The 22,775-nt window shown below is 36.7% G+C and overlaps 1 protein-coding gene across 1 annotated transcript; it reads left to right on the top strand.

Moving 5' to 3' along the window:
• The first annotated feature begins 1,538 nt into the window (after positions 1–1,538).
• LOC576886 (RCC1 and BTB domain-containing protein 1) lies at positions 1,539–13,592 on the top strand. Its single transcript, XM_011667191.2, has 12 exons — positions 1,539–1,917; positions 2,558–2,708; positions 3,854–3,944; positions 4,330–4,397; positions 4,901–5,008; positions 6,128–6,270; positions 7,195–7,385; positions 8,815–8,944; positions 9,670–9,723; positions 10,357–10,454; positions 11,355–11,485; positions 12,686–13,592. The coding sequence occupies exons 1-12, from the start codon at positions 1,613–1,615 to the stop codon at positions 12,824–12,826; spliced, it is 1,611 nt and encodes a 536-aa protein (XP_011665493.1). The 5' UTR covers positions 1,539–1,612; the 3' UTR covers positions 12,827–13,592.
• The last annotated feature ends 9,183 nt before the right edge of the window (positions 13,593–22,775 follow it).

Raw genomic sequence — 22,775 nt, 5'->3', positions numbered from 1 at the left:
CTACTTTTAAGTAAAGAGGATTTTTTTCTCTTTATATATTCAAAGCCACCCGCAGAGGTAGAAAGAATCCTCTATATTTTTATTTTTTAATCAATATTTTTTCCTTTTCTGTTTTGCAAACTGTGCATTCCCTTCAAACTAGGGAGAGATTTATTTCATGGCAAAAAAAAAAAGAAGACAAGGAAAGAAAATATGAGAACACAAACTATAAGCAAATGAAAACATAAGTTAAGTAAAAAGGAAAACAAACAAAAATATTAGCAAATAAAGCCGATATGTTTCTCTATAGAATTTGTAACGCCCATGTTGATCTCAATAATTTCTGCCTCTTTTTTTTTTCAATTAATAAATTTGTCTTTAGCTTGCGGTTAGGCCTATGACCAATAAGCAATACTACCGTATGATATACACAAATATTGATTTGAGATGCTGAGTTTGAGTTTTAAAAAAATAACAACAACAACAAACTATGTAGATCTATATACAACAATATACATGTATGTTGACTTTAATAATAATTTTCCCGATTGTATTTCTTTTCGTTTTGACACCAGCTCCGTCTTATATCTTATTCCTTTTTAATTTGTCTCCTGACCCTCACACTACCGGTATTTGTTTACAATAAGCCAAAACAAAAGACTGGAGATTTGCCAAATTTCACGAATCAGCGATCAAATTAAGCCAAAAAGCACTATATTTGGTTTCTCTGAGGTAAGAACAATTTCATTTTTCATGAAAACCATTTTTAGACACATAATAAAACATATGAAGTCGTATTTTGATACAACAAATCTCTTTCCGCAGGGTAGCTAGAGAATCACAAATCATAGTCCCATTCGCGTGTGATTGTGTCGTGTGTCGGGATGAAGATTTCTGAGAGCTAGAGTCGGTCAGTCCGTCCCTCAGTGACTATGACTCAGCTCTGAGACTGTCTGACCTTGACTTCGTGAGTTCTTCCGTTGAATAGAGTCCTCTTTGTAGAGTAAAGTCATACTTGATTGTTGAGGCCACAATCACGAGAACACATGACATGATTGAGCTGAGTGCAGCTAATCTGCTAATGAAAAAGAACTTTTGTTATTGAATATTGTGATTGATTGGAATTCCTGTAAGTCTAACCCTGGTTTATATGTGGTTAGCTCATGTGGTACGTATAGATCTTACGTAACAAGATGTTATAGATCTAGATCTACTTACTTAAAAAGTTTAATTATAGATTCTTCTGAACACAGGCTAATTTTCAGTTTTAAAGTCCGATTGTTAGAGTAAAGGAGGTTTTTTTGGCCACTTAAGACGGGGGAGGGAGGGAGGGAGGGAGGGAGGGAGGGAGGGAGGGAGGGGGAGGGTGAGGCCGGAGGAGGAGGAGGAAAAGGAAAAAAAAAAAGAAGGCTGAAGGAAAAGTATAACTATGAGGCATGGGGGGGGGGGGGGGTGGGGTAGTCTGAAAGACATTCTGGGTATCGTCTGCTGCAATACATGTAGCAGTCGTGGGAGTAGTCCTGAAACTATTGAAGAAGGCTGATATGATTGTTTAGGGAAATTGTAATCATGTATTAGCTAGTTTATTCTCCTTTCTTGGTAATTAGATAACCGCTAGAGCACCCCATGCATAATGACCAACGTGTATGACGTTGCCAAGTGGCCCATATTTGCTCTACTCGCCGACGATCTCGTGGTGAGTGGCGTCAAGCTCGCCTGCGTCTTTGGGAGCGCAGGTAACGAAGCTATCTACGTCACCAAGGATGATGAAGTCTTTGCCTTTGGGAACAACCACAACGCGTGCCTCGGTCTTGGGGACGTCATGTCCAGCTTGACGCCGCGGAAGATCGAGGGCCTGTGCAAGAAGGGGATGTTTGCGCTGGCGTTTGGGAGTGGACCTCACGTTGTTGCTGCGACTGAAAATGGGGAGATTTACAGGTGGGTCCTATGAATGAGTAGATGTGAACAGATTTGTTGTCTTTTTGTCGCATCCTACAATGTACATGTATATTTCCTGTATGTTGAGATGATATCTCAGTGTAGTAGGCTGTTCCTTTTACAAATGGAAATAGGCCCAGTGATGAGATCAGTTTTTTTAGAATCCTCCACTTCCTATTCTTTGTCTTACCTGTCTGAGAGGTTTGACAGATACATTGTTTGTCTGAATGTTGTGCGTAGCATAGGGCCTATATGAATCCATCATCATTTACGTGGTCATCGTTACCATTACTGTTATCATCATGTTGATTAGCCTCATCGTCATCACTTTCATCAACATCATCAATCAATTATTTTCATCTTCAATAAATCATTATCATCTTCATTTCATCTATTATTATCATCATTATCATCACCATCATCATCATCATCATCATCATCATCTTAGGCTGGAATGCTCCTCAGGGAGTGGAGAATGTACATACATTGTGTGCGGGTAAGCATGAATCCGATGACCGGGGTAATAATTATATCTGTAAAGTGCTTTGAGAGTGCCTGTGGTCCTGAAATGCGCTATACAGTATAAGAACAAACTATTATTATTATTATTATTATTATGCATATTTTGTTTTGGTCATAGCTGGGGACACAATGGCTACTGTCAGCTGGGCAATGGCACCACTAATCAGGGGCTGCTTCCCCACCGTATAACAGGCAACCTTGGCTCGTGTAAGATCTCTCAAATAGCCTGCGGAAGTCACCACAGTCTTGTCCTCACCGATAGAGGAGAGGTAACGTAATATAATTCTTCTCATTTTTTTAAAAACAAATGTTTAATCGAGGGAATCTGACAATGTGTTTTCCAAGGTATAGTTGAAAAGTTTGATGGTTTTTAAATATCCACCCAGCGTTTCCCCGGATATGCCCCCCCCCCCTTCCCTCTCTCTCTCTCTCTCTCACCCCCTACCTCCTTTCCTGTTCTCTATTTCTTCCCCCCCCCCCCTCCTTAAATTATCCTAATTGTGAAAACAATATTTCAGGGCACCACACTCTTTTCGCAGGGGTCTTGAGTGTCATTTTGAGGGTCTGTTTGTAAGTGCCCCATATTGCCATTATCAAATTTTTGGGGTCCATACAATTAGATCTTGGGTGACCAATAGTCATGGGGCCCTGTTTATGTCAGGTTTGTACTTGTTCAGTTATTTGTCAAAACATATTTCCATATATTTTTTTATGATAATTATATCAAGTGTTTCCTATTATTTATCATTTATCTGTATGAACTGAAAATAAGGATAAATGTCCTTGTAGTTCTCAGTAGACCAATCCACATTTTCTTGAAATGAATCAATCTATTATCATTTTCTAATCGTGCCTGAGTATGTACAGTATATTTTACTTTTTGAAATATCGGCCCCTCATAATTCTGCACCAGGCACTTACTACTGTAAAGCCAGAATCTTTGTGAAAAGAATCTTTTGCAAATTGTCAAGGTCAGCCATTTAAAAAAAAATCACAAAACACTTAGTGTTGTGTCAATTTTGATTTGATCATTTTGCAGCATGAACATTTTGACAATCTGAACCACTGGCGAAATTCATCAAAAATAATTTGATGCTTGAGACAATTTTTGGTTTTACAATAAAGAATTTCTCACTGAATAAAAACATGGACCGGGGCTCCATGAATTGTTCATGGTTTCAAGAAATTACTCAAGTCACATAATTTCTGCTAGAAATTACTTTATTACCAGCCTACATATACTTAACTGATCTTTGAGAAGTGACTAACTTTTGTTTATAAGTGGCCCAAACATTGTGGAGCGGTGTGTGCAGTGCTTTGTAACCGCAAGGAAGAGGCGCTATATCAAATATCTTTTGGATTGGATTTAATATCTTATCTTTGTGTTTCATTTGAAATGTTTCGTTTTGAAAAGGTTTTTGCCTGGGGTTACAACAACTGCGGCCAGGTTGGGTCAGGGGCCACAGCTAACATCAGTACGCCCAGAAAAGTTGTATCGGTATTGGGTAAGTACAGACCAGAGTTAATTGATGAACAGGGAGTTGAGACATCAGAAGATTTAGAAGATTCTTCTAATTGATTAATCATTTTGTGAGGCTCCAAATAGTTCCTTTAATCCTTTCATAGAGATTGTGTGTCGAGTATCATTATGTAACCTATGAACACGTTTGTGTACTTATGCCTGTGTCACTATGAAACTTTATCCCCTAGGATGCTATGGTACAGACTAAATTCTGTAGGGGATTGAAGTTTACAGGGCTCTCCCATCATGATGTATATATTTTTTTTATCTCAGTTATTGCAAAAAAAGAAGTCATAATTCAGTTTTACCCTGTCATACTGTGTAGTTGATGCAGCTATAATGTGAGTATGTCTTTGTTACTATGTTAGGTGGAAAGCGTGTTGTCTCTATTGCTTGTGGACAGACATCTTCCTTGGCTGTTGTAGACAGTGGAGAGGTGAGAAACCAAAATTATTGTTTCCTTTTTTTCTTCATCTTCAATGACCTGTGATCCTCACAATTCCATTTAAAGGGAAAGTCCTGATATTTGGCTGGTTTTAATAAAAGTAACAAAAGAAAAAATGAGAAAAACAGATCTGTGAAAGTGTGAACAAAATCTGATTAGAAATAAGGAAAGTTTGAATTTTCAAAGATGAAGTCAATCACACACCAATAAGCAGATCTGTGATCTAGCTTTCAAGGTCAAATCCGATTTTTTTTTTCTTTCTCTAAAGAATAGTTACAATCTTACATGCACCTTAGATATAACCATTGTGTCGAGTAGCCTACTCACATGTCGCTTTCATGTTAGTTGAAACTGTGTTTAAACTGACAAAATCTTGTAATAGAAGTAATATTTGAAGGTTATATTCTTAATATAGTATCGTGTATAATATGAAAGGTACATTGGTATGTGCCTCACTGTGTATATTTTCTTCTTCGATTATATTTTTCATCAAGGTTTATGGCTGGGGCTACAATGGAAATGGACAGCTGGGTCTGGGGAACAATGTGAATCAACCCAGTCCATGTAAAGTGTCGAGTCTGAATGGCCTTATCATCTCACAGGTATTAAGCAGTCACTGTCCCTTCAAAGAGGGGACCAATGTGAACGAGCCTAATGGAGCTCTCACACTCTGTCGTGTAGGCCTACCGTCCACCTGCCGGGCTATTAAAAAAACAACAGAGTCCAGAACGTTGGGTTTTGAGCGAACTTGTCCCCGGCCGCAAAAAAAAAATTCATAAAATTAATCTTTTCACCATTTCGTTGCCATCTTCTGACCGTTCTCACCGGGCGCATACCGGGTGTTGAACGTGCTTCTACCGTCTTCACCGCCCAGATTGACTTTTGTTGAAAATTTTGGCCGTTTCCAATCCGGGCCCATACCGGGTCTTGAACGTGTGCACCGGGTTTGTAGCAGCCACCTACCAGTCACTTAGCGTCCCCTCACCGCTCGGAGCGCCCTGTGAGCGAGTCCCGGACTGCTGACGTCATGACACGACTGCCATAAATATCCCGATTTGAGCGGCAACGGTCAGTCCGCTCTCCATTTTTCATCACCGTTCTGTAACGGGTTATGAGCATGTTGTGAACGTGTTCATACAGTATGACCGTTTTCATAACGTATTCATACCTTCCTCATACCGTTCAACACCGTCCTCTTGCCGCTTACTTGCGGCCGGTGCCAGCCGGCCAAAGTTTTGAACATGCCCAAAACTTTCGCCGGGTCCCACCGGGTGTAAATAAGCGCCAACGCCCTATTAACGTGTTGCCCGCTTTGATAACGAACCACCGTGTGCCCTCGCCGTTCTCCACCGTCCGCAGACATTTTCGCGCACGGTGGCACACGGTAGCACACGGTAGGCCTACACGGCAGAGTTTGAGAGTCACTTAAAACGATACAGAGAATACAGTGTGAACAAGGGTGAGGGTTAATTCACAGCCAAGTGACCTGAAATGAAGTTAGTACCCTAAAAGATAAGTATATTCCCTAAAATTAATTTGTGTTATAAATACGATGTTCATTATTTGACCCTGCAGGTTGCGTTTGGCTATGCTTGTTCTATGCCCCTATCCAATGAAGAGCATGTTAATATTATTTATTTTGGGTTCGGTTTCAGTATAGTGGCCTAATAATTTAGTGAATTCCTGCTGTTACAGTGTACATTATTTACCCCCCCCCCCAGGCTGCATGTGGCTATGCCCATTCCATGGCTTTATCTGATGAAGGGAACATCTACACCTGGGGGGCTAACTCGTATGGCCAGCTCGGAACGGGAAACAAAGCAAACCTCTGTGGCGCTGCCAAGATAGGAGAGAGTATAGGAAGGTGAGTCTTGGGTAGTTGATTATTTTAACAACATGGCCTTCAAATTTCATTTCTATGTGTTTTCATGTTTGCAATTGTAATCGCAAATATGATCCTACGTAGTTGAATTTTCTATTTAATTCAATTCATTTTATTTTCACATTCTGATAAAAATCCCAATAACAAATATTTACAATAAAAAGTCAAATCAAACAAATAACACAACAGAACAGAAGTATCAAAATGTGGGGCGACAAACAAAGGCCAAAGGCTTATCAAAGGCTTGTCCCCAAACTATATAAATAATTAAATATGAATTAAGGAAGACAGAAAAAGACTTGAGAAGGAAAATAGTCAGAAATAAAAATTAAAAAAAAAACAACAACAACTATTTTTAAGCAAAATTGACTCTTACATACCTGGGCTCATATCCATAAAACCTAACTAGGCACTAGTAGCCAATGAAAATCGTTAGTTACAAATGTACCAATTATTGATTAGCCAACTCACACAACTAGTTGGGAACAAGTCACTGTGTGCCTTCGGGTGGGGGTAGACTAGGTGGAATACATGTAACCGAAGTACATTAGTCTGAATGGATAAATTACATATTCTTTGTGCAGCATTTTTAAGTCTAGTTGCCAACTAACTTGGTATTCATAAAACCTTACTAGCATTTATTGAGACATCAGGGCTCAGTTTAAAGCCCCACTGCACTACTTATAGCTATTTGCGCCCTCTATATTGCAAACAATGCCTAAGCGGTGACCATTGGTCCCCCATGGTCATCTTTTCCTTATGTTAATTGAGAGCTGATTTGATGAGATAAAACCACTTGTCAGTGACCATACAGGGAGGTCCATTCCCTCCTGGCCAAACTATTGCAGATAGTCTTTAAAGGAAAACTGTATTGACTCGGGCCTGGTGTTTTTCTTTCTGTGACAGGTTTATCGATATTGCAGCCACCCACTACGCCCACATCTCGGCCGCCATGACCCAGACCGGGAAGGTCTACATGTGGGGTCAGTGTCGGGGTCAATCCATCACCTCTCCCATGGAGACGCGCTTCACTTGCCTGGACGATGTCTTCGCTTGCTTCTCCACTCCCGCAGTCACCTACAGACCCCTCACATTTGGTAAGAGGGGCGAGAGGGCTGATAAGGAAAGGAGGGGGAAGGGAAGGAGAATTAGTGAGAGAGAGAGAGAGAGAGAGAAAGATAAGAGAGAGAAGATAGAGAGAGAGAGAGAGTAAGAAAGGGTGAGAGGTAGAGAGATGGATGGTGCCTTTGTGTGATTCTCCTCCGGCAGTCACCTGCAAGACCCCTCACATTCGGTAAGAGGGGCAAGAGGGCTGATAAGGAAAGGAGGGGGAAGGGGAAGGAGAATTAGTGAGAGAGAGGGAGAGAGAGAAAGATAAGAGAGAGAAGATAGAGAGAGAGAGAGTAAGAAAGGGTGAGAGGTAGAGAGATGGATGATGCCTTTGTGTGATTCTCCTCCGGCAGTCACCTACAAGACCCCTCACATTCGGTAAGAGGGGCGAGAGGGCTGATAAGGAAAGGAGGGGGAAGGGGAAGGAGAATTAGTGAGAGAGAGAGAGAAAGATAAGAGAGAGAAGATAGCGAGAGAGAGAGTAAGAAAGGGTGAGAGGTAGAGAGACAGATGATGCCTTTGTGTGCTTCTCCTCCGGCAGTCACCTGCAAGACCCCTCACATTTGGTAAGAGGGGCGAGAGGGCTGATAAGGAAAGGAGGGGGAAGGGGAAGGAGAATTAGTGAGAGAGAGAGAGAAAGATAAGAGAGAGAAGATAGCGAGAGAGAGAGAGAGAGAGAGAGAGAGAGAAGATAGCGAGAGAGAGAGAGTAAGAAAGGGTGAGAGGTAGAGAGATGGATGTTGTCTATGTGTGCATTTCTCCTGCGGTCACCTACAGACCCCTCACATTCGGTAAGAGGGGCGAGAGGGCAGGAAAGCGGGAGGGCTGATGAAGGAAGGGGATGGGGAGGGGGCGGGGGAGTTGTGAGTGAGATAGATAATAGAGAGAGAGAGAAAGAAATAGAGAGAGACAGAAAGAAAGAGAGGGGGAGAGGCATAGAAATGGAAGACGTCTTCATGTGCTTCTCTCCGGCAATTGCCTACAGACCCCTCACAAATGATTACAGGGCGGGAGGGCAGATAACTGTGGGGGATTTAGAGAAAGAACATAACTTTGAAACTTAACAACACTTAAATTTTAAGCAACTCCATTTATCAACTTATAAAAGTCATCCCTCCTTTTAAAGCCTCACTGCAATACTGATAGTTGCTTGCTCCCTCTATATAGCAAACAATGCCTAGTCGGTGCCCGGTGGTCCCCAATGATCCCCTTTTTCTTATGTTAATTGAGAGCTGATTTGATGAGATAACCACCTGTCAGTGACCTTGCAGGGAGATCTAATCCCCCTGGCCAAACTAGTGCAGACAGGCTTTAATCTACCTATATTATAAGCTGTTGGTACCCATACACTGTTCTAAAGTTTTCTTCCATCTTGACTAACTCCATTTCTCACACCATCTCTCTTGCTCCCTCTAGAAAACTTCATCGGGAGGCGGTCTCTCGAGGAGACGTTATCTCTAGCCTTTGATAACCAGGAAACGTCAGATTTGAAATTCTTGGTCGAAGGAAAGAACATCCACGTACACAAAGCCCTTCTCAAAATCAGGTTGGTTTGATAATAATAATAATAGTTTGTTCTTATATAGCGCTTTTCAGGACCGCAGTCCCACCCAAAGCACTTAACAGATATATATTATTACCCCTGTCATCGAATTCAGGCTTACCCACACAAAATGTATGCACATTCTCCACTCCCTGGGGAGCATTCCAGCCAGGCGTCATTTTTACAAGCGCACACTTGCTCATCTAACCACATTAACTTTTGAATCCTAACAGGAACTTCTGTAGGAAATAATCTTGTTTGGTTGTTGATCACAACGTAACAAACGCAGTAGCACAAACGTTTTATTTCTTGTTTTATACCTTGCAGATTGATTCAAACTCAAATTTGGCAAAATTGACATTGTTATGTTCTGTAATAAAAGGATAAAGATATGATTGGGATTTATGATAAGGGTGTACATATATGAATGGGTTATGTAGATATACTCAAAGAAACTAAACTCATTTGGTATTCTTTGCCTGGTAAATCAAGTTGTATGGTAGGGCGATGCAACCATCCATGTAAAATACATAATAGATAAATTAATAAAGCCGGGGTAATACTATGATTGCAGGGCTCTCAGGGAGAACAGTATTAATTCTGATGAGGCTACCCAGGATAAACAAGACATATCATCATTATTATTATTGATTTTGCTGTTGTTGTTATTATTATTGTTATTACATGAAAGAATAAGTGAATAAGTGAATAAATGTTTGATGTTTCAGATGTCTTCACTTCAGGAGCATGTTCCAGTCACATTGGGATGAAGATGGAAAAGAGTAAGTGAAACTTTCATGTACCACTTCAGGATCTCTTAAGTAATCTGTGCTAGGAAGGCCCCTTTTATTTTGTAGAGGTTTTGTGGCCTAGTGGATAAGTCTCTGGACTGTGAACCACAAGGTATGGGGCTCGAATCCTACCGCGCCACTAATGTCCTTTACAAGATATAAATCTAAATTTTCCACACTTGACCGATTTGCAGTATCAAGCGGGTACCTGGTAATAGTGATTCCTTGAATGCACTTAGCGCTACAGTTGCCGGAGCTAAAGCCGAGGTAATAATATCCAAAGTCCTTTGGAAGCACATAGAGACATTTTATATCATTCATATTGTGATATGCGCTATACAAGAACGTCATGTTGTTATTATTTTTTTTAACACGCTAACTTTGGACATGATTTTTTTCGTATTTCGTACCTCCTTTGTGTCTACATTTTGTTTTAATTGTGCATAGAAATCAAATAAATAAATGAATGAATAGACAAGAAAAACAGTGTTCTTTATGTACAAGTTCCTTTAGTTTACGATACAATGACAAACTTTATTCAAGGGAAACAAATACTGTGATCTTTCAGCGCTGTACTAACGTGACTATAATTACATGTATTATTTTGTTTGATTGATTTGACAGTTTAATAGAGATAACTCAGTTTACTTATCCTGTCTACCACGCCTTTCTGGAGTACCTCTACACCGACTCCGTCTCATTACCGCCCCAAGATGCCATCGGTAAGCTATTATCTCAGTCTCATTTGATGAATAGAGATGAAGTTGAGTTCTGGGCCCAATTTCACAAAACTGATCATTAGTGAAAAGTGACAGTTTATTGTTAAAAGCTAGTAAAATCCTTGCCTCTGATTGGTTATCAGCAGATTTGTGACTGATTTTTGTTATTCGTCATTTTTAAAAGGCTTTGTGAAATGGGTCCCTGGTCATGTGATTGCATTGTAGCAGAGATTGGCTGGAAATAATTTTTAAGGTTGATTGTGTTCTTTTATATTCAATTGGCCACTGGTCCAGAAACAAAAATTTGATTGCAATATTCTTACTATTCAAAGTGAAAAAACATCCACATCTAAGCACACTGGAGAAAGGGGGATGATCGGGGGGGGGGGGGGGGGGGGGGGGGTTGAGTTCGGAATTAACAAAATGATAACAACTTGCCTCAGTCAGTCTCATTGAAAGTCACTAGCACTGCACACAGTAATGTGTGTATAGGACTTACACACACACAGGCTGTATGATAGTCTGGTCTAAACACTTATCCTATTTTTGTCATGTTTTGAATATGAGGGCATTTGAAGAGCAATTTCCTTGTCAGAGGACATTTTTCCTTAACATTCTTCTATATTAGCATACAAAGAAAAAAGCTCACAAATTATTTTCACCTTTTCCAAACCTCAACCTTCTCTTCAAGGGTTTTTCAGAAAAAGGTTCTTCATGTACAACAGTATCAGTATCAGTTAACATGTATGTTTATGTTTTGTAAATATGTTTTTGATTATGTTGATACAGGGCCCCTTGGTCGAGCAGTTTTTATAACTAAAAGGGCTACCCTGTCCAAATAAAACGACAAATAAATAAATAAATAAATAACATGGGGTTTCTCATCCTCCCTTCACCCTCTAGGCCTGCTGGATCTTGCCAACTCGTACTGTGAAACACACTTAAAGAAGCAATGTGAACGTATCATCAAGCAAGGGATCAACGTGGACAATGTTGCCATACTGCTGGAAGCAGCCATCAGATATGTAGCCCAGGTAATAATAATAATAATTAATAATTATAGGCATTTCTATAGCGCCGAGGCACCCGAGGCACATTAACTATTAGCTGCCGTTACAGCGATCCAGAATTTCAAGGAATTAATTCCTGCCAGGTACCCAGGTATTATCTTGTTTAGTTTAGCTCAGTTCAGCTCAGTTGATTTGATTTGATTTATTTTTATTTTTCTTCACAGTCTTTTTCCAAAGTTACTTACATATTACAACATATTTATGATAGTAAACAAATTATATAAATAGTACATCATCAATGTAAAATACTTATATTGTAATACTAATATCAAAAAATCAAAAAGGATTGCCTCATAAGCTAGGTGTGGTAATCTTTTTATAAAACTGAATAATTCTTCTATACAAAACTGATGTTGGGGATGGGAGTAAAAAAAGATGTAAGTGAAGACGACAGGAGGAGATGGTGAATAGTGGGATAATGGTGATGGTTTTGCTGAAGAGAAACAGAGAATAAGGCAGAAGGCAACTTCATTAACTTCATTACAATACATGTAATTCTACATTAAACAAATACAGTGACATAAGCATGTAAAGCTGTTAAACAAGAATTCTTATATTGACAGTTTTCCAACTAAAACAGGATTTGATGGATATAGAATGTGATAAACAAAATTGGAGTAAATTATGAAAATTTAAAGCCTCTTTGACTATTCCTGTGTTTTGAAAGATTCTTTTGAAGAAAAACAAAACAAAACAGGGTTTTGTTCAAAACAAATTTGATTTGATTTTTTTATTAGGCCTCTTAATCCTTTTGCGCCAGTCATTCCACATTATGTGGTTGGGCTCAATAACTTTTGAATATTTGAAAATATGCCAGATACATGAGTAGAAAGTGCAAAAATTTCTACACATACTGCATCCATTTTTGTTTCATGAATATCTTGCGTTTGATGTCAGGAATTTTAAAAAAGGAAATTAAGCTTTAAAATCCTTAAATTGGCAAAACGTTTAGAAATTCAGAATCATTGTTTTTCGATCAAAATTGGCCAAATATAGTGTTTTCAGAGACATAAGATATTATTCTAACAGTGTAGCAATAAAAGAAAAATATTATTGTTGCCAATTTAAAGAACAAAATGTGATCAATCAAGCCCTAAATCTAAATCCTGTCCTGACAGGGTTCCATACTGCTACACGAAACACAATTATCATTATTATCCACAGGATCTCCAGGCCTTCTGTTTCAAGTTTGCTGTGAACCACTTGACCGCCGTGGTCAAGACCGATGCCTTCAAGAAGCTGGATGAAGTCTACATGAAGGACTTCATTCAAAAGGCTGGGGAATGGGGTGCTTTTAAGTATTGACCATCAACAGATCATGATCCATAAACCCTTTACGGTACTCACATTAGACTTGGCTAGAAATGGATAGAAATCACTTCAAAGTTAGATATGAAAATCTGAAAATATTTTTTTTTAAAGCACATTCCATATACTGTATGACTTCATGCAGAAGGCTATATAGTGGGTTTCTTAAAGTTCTGACAATCAACGTATCAAGATCCATAAACCCTCTACTGAACTTAAACTCGACTACACCTACATCTTGGTTTTGGAAGAAATTGCTTCAAGATTAGATATGAAAATCAGAAAATGAACAAACTTCTAACTTTCATACCATGTACGATTTCATGGAATGAGAATGAGATGCTTTCAAGTATTGACCATCAACGGGTTATGATTCATAAACCTAACACCTTTTTTTACAACTTGGTTAGGATTAGGGATGCAATTGGGTTTAAGAATAGATCTGGAGTTAGGGTTATTTATGGGGTTTGGTCCAGATTCGTAGTTAAAAAATTGGTTAGTGTACATAAATGACCGTGAAGCAATCGTCGTGGGGGCAGGTTAAGTACAATCCAGATAAAGTCACTGATCGCCTGGCTTAGCTCATCATGATATACACTGAAATCATAGAGAAGAGACCCTGCTGCATTGTGGAAACGAATCATGTACACAATAAATAGTGCAATACATTACGTAGAGGTGTTGTGGTCAAGTGGATACGTCGCCGGACTGTCGATCGCAAGGTCCGCGGTTCGAGTCCCGCCGCCGCACTAATGTCCTTTGGCAAGACATTGATCTACATTTGCCACACTCCACCCAGGTGAAGTAAATGGGTACCTGGTAGGAATTTATTCCTTGAAATGCTAGAGCGCCGTATGGCAGCCGTGCTAAAGCCAGGGTAATAATCGGGAGCGCCAGGAGGGTCAAATCTGACTGACATGAGCGCTATACAAGAACCCACTATTATTATTATTATTATGCTGTCAGAATAATTAGAGGCAGTCATTTGACACCAAACTACTTGTGGTTGATATTTGAAATAGATGTAAAGGTGGAAAATGGAGCTTGAATTTTTTTCGTTTTCCTACCTTTGTTGGATGTACTGTGTTTGGTAAGGGCATAAGTGTATTCCTCTGTATTCCTGTGTAGTGTTATTTATTGTTGTTTAAGACACAGCAATATTAATCCTACCAAATGCTTAGAGAATTCCTCCAATCAATCGCACGTTTCCAGTCTTCTATCTCTTTTGTACAAAATTGTGATTGATATCAACTCTTTGTCACACGGGGCCCAGGACTGAATTCCTAATTTTGGGGTATTTTTTCTTATGTACTTTTCTATATATATTTAATTTTTGTATTTATTAGGAGGATATATATTTATATTTATTAAAGGTAATTTATTTGTAATTGCTGGTTTAAGATGTTCTATCTAAGATATTGATATGGGTTTGATTGTTTTCTAATTTCTCTTATTTTTCACTTTTTTATTTAAAGTTTTCTATTTTTTCACTTTGAACTGTAAGGATCCTGATATCAAGTTTGTTTCTTTTCTGGACCAGTAGCCACATTGGTCTTTTGTCCCCGCCGTCTTTTAAACTTCCTCATTCCCATTTCTTTATCCGTTTCACTAAATTATATGCTCTTATCAAATTCATTATTAAGGGCAGAATGGACTCCTTAAACATTTTTTTTTAGCAGATGTTTCTGCATTTATTGATAAATCAAATATAAAACATTCAAATAACAATAATAGTATATAATATAATTGATTCACATAAAGAGTGACAACTTAATGCACACAGATAAAAAAAAAATGCATAATTGAAAGCTTTAAAGTATGGAGGTAAGTAAAAATAATCAAGATAAATGCAGAAGCCAACTATCATAAGCAAGGATGCTTGAGTTGATAGCAGTGTATAACAAACACCAAAAATGCAAGCATGCACAAAAGCAGCTCAATCATTTATCACATACCATTTGAATAACAAGTTTGTTGTAATACATCTTCAAATACACAACTGTATTTGTGTGTTGAATATGCTTTTTATGCCAAATCGTGTCACTTCATATTGACTTGTTGTATGCATGATGGTCAGAAATCTGATGAAAATAGAGGTATATGCAGAAAAAAAAATTGTTTTTGCGTTAAAGAACAAGAAATTAAAGAAAAAGCATCTCATATTTCAAAAAAAGAACCTGTGATTTGTATATTATCAGGCAAATTACCTCGTAAATTCAATATCCTATTTTATATCGCATAAAAATCACTTTCGGATTATATGATATGTCCTTGTTATGCCAAAGGTGACGAACATGTACAAGGCCACTGACAATTCTTTAGTTTGATTTTTCTAAAGTATTCAAAATTGTGTTTAATACATATATAGATGAGAATTTTCAATCCATCATGTTTGTAAGTATATATATATATATATATATATATATATATATATATATAGTGCGGTATGGTGTGTAATACCGTAGGATTTTTTTGCGAAAGTTGATTTTTTTTTGTTGTTGCTGTTTTGGCTTCAAAAGGGTCCCACTTGGCCAAAAATGATGGGGTTCAAATTTTCAGACCCCTCCTTCATTTCCGTGGGGGGTCCATATTGGGCGCCAAAATGGCATATATAATGCGCATTAGGGAAATTTGGTGTCTTCAGGAAAATTTGAAGCCCATCAAATTCTGATAGCTTGGACCCCAATGAATCCAAAAATGCAACCAAAAAAAAAAAATCAACTTTGGCACAAAAATCCAACGGGAGCTGTTTCAGTGACATACCGTACCACACTCATATATATATTACCATTTTTGCCAAACTACTGACAAAGCAATTTTGATTAGCTAAAAACAACCCGTGCTAATGTACAGAAATAAAGCAACTCCATGATGCATGTATATGTATTTTTTCAGGATGCTCAAATAGTCCAAAAAAGGATCTTTTGATCTGCAATTTTGTTATCATATTTTATTATCCACAATCTAATGGGAGCAACGAGTCAATGTCAATGTCCATGTCATCCCTAAAGACTCTCCTGTAACCTAGCTGTAACATCATCTAAACAAAATGAATGGAAAATACCCTTGACCAAGAACGTTGAGTTTGTGAGACAAACACTATGAATATGACGGACAAAGAAAGAGGACAAAATGAATATGCATGTGACACCTTTTCTACACCTTTTTACATTATAGCAGTGAAGGGATGTTCATTTGTCTACCACAGCAATTATTGAGGGTAGAATGAGGAACTGTTTAATTTGTCCTCTTTCTTTGTGCGTCATGTTCAACATTGAGTTTGTGAGACACATTATAGAGTTAATGCTATGAGCGCCTATCAAAGGCAGATACCGGCGCTCTACAAAAAATACCATCACCATTATAACACAAGAGACAGCAAATTAGTACAAATGTATGAAATAGACAAGCCAATTTCAGAGAAACATCTCTTACAAAAGAACAAAATAGTTCACCCCATTCATAAGAGCAAACTTATATGGGAATCTTTATCTTGCAAAGAAAGTTGAGCTGTTGCGGCTTGTATTCTGTTCTTCCATGTACAATGTCTTTTGTATAATATTTAAAGTGAACTAGTAATTAAAACAGACGCTCTAAAGATTTTCTTCTTGCCCTCATCACAATGAACAGAAAACCGAAATCGGACAATATAAGCGGAAGCTAAAGGAACAAATCACACGGGAAAAATATCTGGCTTTGTTCCTGAAGCTTCCACTTATATTGTCTGATTTCAGCTTTCAGTTCATTCTTGTGATTTACTCTGATGAGTGCAGGACGAAAAGCTTTAGTGTGTCTGTTCTCGTTGCTATGTTTCGATGTGGTACCCAAACATCTCTTTGATATTTTATTTATGTATTTCTTGTATTCAAATCTTTAGCTTTCTTGTTTCGAATCGTAAATGTAGGAATGTTGTAGAACGAATTATAAGGGGCCAAAAAAGAATTGTATATGGCAGTCTGATTAAATGCATTCCTTGCTCATTTATTGACCACATCAATTTTGTACAGTAGCTTTTTATTGCAGGTGACTGTGTTGAGTGAGTAAGTGGGTAGATAACATATGTGTATATGTGCGTGTGCGTGTTTATGGGTGGCGTGGTGAGTGTGTGTGTGTGTGTGTGTGTTGTTTGTGTACGCATACGTGTGCGTATGGTGGATGGTTGTGCGCTTGTGTGTGTGTTTGTGTGTAATTGGGACAAATGTGTGAATTGATAGTTAATTTCTGATAGCTTTATAGCTTACATTCTTAACTTTTCATTTATTGATGAAGGGATATGATCAAATGTACATTGCGCTCTTTTCTAGACACCTGTAAAAATATCTTCAGTGACTGGTCCCTCAGAAACTAGTGCTTAGCCATCCAGTCACAGAGAATTTAGGATTTCAACTGAGGCCTGTTAGTGAATGGTAAATTTGATTTTTATTCAAATGTTATTTTGAAATCTTCCCATATAAACATGATGTATTGACATATGGGATTTATCATATTTAGATTCTGAATATTGAAAAGGATGCCAATAATAGTTGTACATAATAATTGTCATTCAACATATTTTCTCTCTATCCCTCTTTCTCCCCCTCTTGTATAAGGAAAATATGAATAATTTTATTATTGGGCACGGAACACTTTATCAGTTTTAAACATGAAATGGAGAGGGAATAAATCCAAACGAACGTTTAAGAAACCTACTAAATTTTTTATTCGTGATGGATACGAATGCATGTGTGTTCAAATGTGAAATAATTGAATATATGGTAAATGAATGTGGTGACTTGTCGGTTACGAACAAATAATGAAACAATTTGTTCTGAGCTCATATTTTTAGACACGTTGTTCAATGTTACAAGAATGCGGTAAAATGTTCGTTTCGAGCAGATGGTCATGGCAGGCCTCGACATTCTGTAAATCTAGAAGCTATCTAGACAGTACCTCAACAGAAAGCTGGATAGAGACACTTCGTCACATCAAGCTACGAGAAAGTTTATCATCATCTCACCGAATCCTACTCGAATACCGCATCGAAATCAGGTAGGTCCAACTAACCCTTATGCCTGTAGGCTGTAGCACATGAGGCGTCTCTCTGATTGCGTCAGTTTGATAATGTTATCAACTATTTAGGAGCGCTAAAACCAAAAGTACTTTATTGCTTACAAAGTAACAGAATGCGAAGAGGAACATAAAACTCATGAATAGGTAAATAATACTTACTGAAGGAAGAAGTATGTTTTAAAAGGGTTGGGTTCAATTTTACGCATAGAAGGTAAAAACAGGGCCATACATGTTTGTTGGGTAAGACTTTATACCAACACTAGGTAGTGTTTAAACAATTTGGGGTACATTTTACCTAGACCGAAAGCTTCAGTCTCTCTAATCGTCGGTTGTTCCACTGAGACTACGTCTGGCTCCACTAGACCTCCGATTATAGAATGTCAAAAAATGTCAGTTTTATTAAAGAAATGACCCATATCAGACGGTTATTTTTGTCTACATTTTACCCAGCTACATACATGCTAAAAATATAATGGCTCATACCAAAGGTTGAGTGTGAAAACAATTAGTATTTTGAAAGCAAATTACAATTTAGGAAGGTAGGTTTAAGTTACGTGTGTCTGAGTAATGGTATACACGGTAGTATTTCAAGTACTAGACTTTCATAAAGCGAAGTATATGATTTGATTTAGACATTCTGAAGCCTTCGGCTTTGCATTCATCAGATAGAGCTAACCGCTATTCCCGTATTTTCTGGCAGTCAATCGTCTCGAAGCCTGTTATTTTTCGCACAATTTGTTCCTTCAGTTTCCGTTATAACTTTATATTCTTGATGAATGGTAAAAGGAAAGTTCCAGTACGTCACTATTTTATGCTGATACTCTTAATTGTGTTGCAATTTCACCGTAGCTTTGACCAAATGATCAAAATGTATTCCATGTTGATTCTATTTTGCTTAGACTTTGAATATGGCGTCAAAAACCCTGATTGCTCTTTGCTTTCTGATTGCCTTGACCGTGGCAGCAAGTGTTTTAGTCGAGGAAGATGCGTCGAATGTCGAGGAAGATATAATTGATGTCAATAACTTGACGGACGAACAAAAAGGACGTAAGTAATTCATGTTTGATGTTTGTGGTATTATTTTTTTGTTTTCATAGGTTTTTATTCATTTCTCTCAAAGAACAATTGAACATTTATAACATTGTATACAAAATAACAAAAAATAATTTAACATAGGTCTTTATAAATTGCCAATGATCTTTTACATTTACAAACAAAAGTTACACCTCTTCATCTTCCTTTAGAGACAATTTTTTTTAATATTTATATATATATATATAAAAAGAGAAAAAGCTACAAAACACCTACTACCCCCCCCCCCGCCCCACACAACATTTAAACACATAACAAGTACAACAGTATACAAAACACACACCACCATAGAACGAACAAACAAACAAAAGTAGAGAAGAAAAAAAGAAGAAAAAAAAAAGAAAAAAAAGAGAGAAGAGAGGAGGGTCAGGAAGTTGTATATTGAGAAAAAAAAACTGAAAACGTTTATTCTAAACTTTCCAAAGCTTCCCATTTCCTTAAATGAATTGAAAGTGTGTCTCTTTCCATTGAAAGTTTTTTCTCTTCATTTCTATTTTCCAACAATCCATATTCTATTTCTTTTGCTTTTGGAGGGTTTCCCTTCTCTCTACTGTGGAAAATCATATATTTAATCAAAATCAAAATGTGGTTCAATAATTGCTCTGTTTTAAAAGTAGCGTCATCTATTCCTATATGAATTTCTTTCCAGGATAATTTCTTCAGAATTGGTAAATTAAGTCTATCTCCACATTTCCCCCAGACTTCCTTTATTGTATTACATTCAAAGAATACATGTTGATAAGTTTCTTCAAATTTTTTGCAAAATGAGCACAAACCATTTTTATGGAACCTGAATCTATGTAAATGATGATTTGTATATAAAATATTATGCAATAGTTTGAACTGAAATTCTCGCAGTTTACTACTTAAGGTACACATCCTTGGTTGAACATTATCTTTTCTACTTCTTTTCTTGGAATATTGTAAAGTGTCATTAAATTGCCGCCTGCCGAGTTTGTTTCTACATTCTTTTTAATTTGACTCTTATATACCATTTTTGCAGTTAAATCTTCAAATGTAAACACTTTCTTTGAAAAAATAAATTCTAAACTAAAGCCAGTGTGAATTGACTTTCTTAAAGGTTGAACATTTTGTTTCCATTCATAAGGGGCTACTTTATAAATTTTGTTTACTTTATCAATTTCCACTTTACTCAAACCTAACATTATAAAATGAGATTCAGGTTTCAATTCTCCATTTTCTTCACAAATGTGATGAAGTCGATATATATTTTTTAAAAACAAAGTTTCCTCAAATAAGGTTTGACGTTCTAGTTGAATAAAATTATTATTATACAATATTTCATCCCCTTTGTATCTCTCTTCTGTTTTAACATATTCTTTCATATCTATCCATGCTTTCAGAAGATTCTGATAAAAGGAAGGTAACATAAGTTTCACTGTATCTCTCCAATAATTGCAATAAAATATTAGATTACCTCCTATCGGTCTCATTAAATATTTAAAGTATTGTTTCCATTTGATATCATGAGTTCCTGTTACAAGCCTTTTTATCCACATTATTCTTTGTGCTTTTACAAACAACCCAAAATTCATCATTTTGAGCCCACCCTGCTGATAGTCTAACATCATTGTACTTCTTTTAATTTTATCTTCACCTCTCCACAAGAAATCAAAACATATTAATTCCATTTCTTTGTATACCCACTCTGGAACTGGCATTAGTGATGTTACATATGTCAATTTAGAGTATCCATATACTTTCATCAATTGAATTTTACCCATTAAAGTTAGGTCACGCTGTTTCCACCACGTCAGTAGTTTTTTAATTTTGATCAATATTTCCTTATAATTAATTTTTTCCTTGATATCTACATGTACTGAAAAATAAACACCAAATATTTTAACAGCATTTACAAGTTTCCAAAACGGAAATGTATTATTAGACACCTGTGGGCCCAGGGGCAGAATATATGTCTTATCCTTGTTTAACTTTAATCCTGATATTTTATAAAAAAACCTTCTAAAACGTGTTCTATTTCCTTAACTGAACTCATATCTTTGATGAAGAGTGTTATATCATCAGCATACAATACTTGCTTTATTTCTGTATTTCCAAAACGAATTCCTTTTACCAATTGATTATTTCTAATCATATGAGCTAAAATTTCAATGCATAAAATGAACAAGTATGGAGATAATGGGTCTCCTTGTCTAATTCCTCTTTCAACCTTAAAATAACCTGTTGATGCGTTTCCATTCGTAACACAACTTTCAGTATTAGTATAAAGTATATTCACCCATTTAAAAAACAATGGTCCAAACCCAAATGAATTTAAGACTTTGTGTAGAAAAAAATGAGAAACAGAGTCGAATGCCTTTTGTATTGTATTGTATTTATTTTCCGTCATTTAAAAAAATACATCAACATAATTATATATATATATATTTACAATCATAAAGACACACTTATAAAAAAAGAAAGACGGAGGGATGGCCCTACTCAGCGTTGTTAGCATAACAATGCTGGTTTACAGAGGGGTCCCTAAAAACATAAAATAAAAACATAGAATTTCAAAATCTAAGGCCATCAAATAAGCATTTTCCTTATAAAAAGAAGTATGAAAAATCATGTCATCTATTATTCTTCTGGCTTCTCCAATGTTTCTATTCTTAACATAGCCAAGTTGATCAGAAGATACAATATCAGGTAAAATTTCTTGCAATCTCTTTGAAAGTATCTTTGTTAAAATTTTATAATCCACATTTAAAAGAGAAATCGGTCTGTAATTCTTAATAAAGTCTGAATCTTTATCTTTTTTTATGTATCAAGGTGATAACGGCTTGTCTCTGAGAGGCTGATAGTTCTCCATGATTAAAGGCTTCATTAAAAGATGCAAGGACTAGATCTCCAATTACCGGCCAAAATTTAAGATAAAACTCTTCACTTAAGCCATCATTTCCTGGTGATTTATTTAATTTCATATTTTTTAATATTTCTATACATTCCCTTTCTACTATCTTTTCTTCACCTAAACCCCGTAAGGTCTCGTTCAATTTTGGCAGGTTACTAGGGAAAAATTCTCAACCTCCATCTAGTACAACTTCTATGTTTTTATACAACTGACTGTAAAACTGTTTTATTCCCTCGACAATTTCTTTTTCCTTAGTAACAATCTTTCCGTTTACGTTTAATTTCTGTATTACACTTTTCTTTATATTTGCTTCCATGAGCTGTTTAAAAAATGCTGTATTCTTCTCTCCACATTCATACCATGAGGCCCTTGATCGTATTTTCAAACCTTCATTAATATAGTCGTAAAATACTCTAAGTTGTTGTTTCTTAATTTTCAGTTGTTCAAGGATATCTTTATAACGTACATTATTGATTGATAATAAATTCTCTTCCAAGTCTTCAATTTCTTTTTCTAGCTTTTCTATTTTTTCCTTCCTTTCCCTTGCCCTTTTCTTTGAAAATTTAGTTGTAAACCTGCGTATTTCCATTTTGATATAGTCCCATAATACTCTCTTGTCTTTTATCTCAGATAACATTTTGTTCTTTAAAGTCTGTATTTCTTCCTTCATCTTTAAAACATAGTCTCTTTCATTTACCAAGCTATTATTGAACTTCCAATAACCTCTTTTACCCTGAAATTTTCCAGACGTTCTATCATGCAGAACCAAATTAACAGCTGAATGGTCAGGTGCTAAGGAGGGAATAATGTCACATTTGGATGTTATCTGTTCTAAATTCTCTGATATAATGAAATAATCCAAACGGCTTTGCATAAATGGATTCCCTTGTCTATAAGTATATTGTTTTTTATCTTTATTTTTATTTCTCC

This window comes from Strongylocentrotus purpuratus, unplaced genomic scaffold (assembly GCF_000002235.5).
Source record: "Strongylocentrotus purpuratus isolate Spur 01 unplaced genomic scaffold, Spur_5.0 spur5_scaffold_12, whole genome shotgun sequence".
NCBI classification, from domain to species: Eukaryota; Metazoa; Echinodermata; class Echinoidea; order Camarodonta; family Strongylocentrotidae; genus Strongylocentrotus; species Strongylocentrotus purpuratus.
Note: the sequence above shows the minus strand (reverse complement) of the source record. Positions and strands in the feature narration are given on the sequence as shown.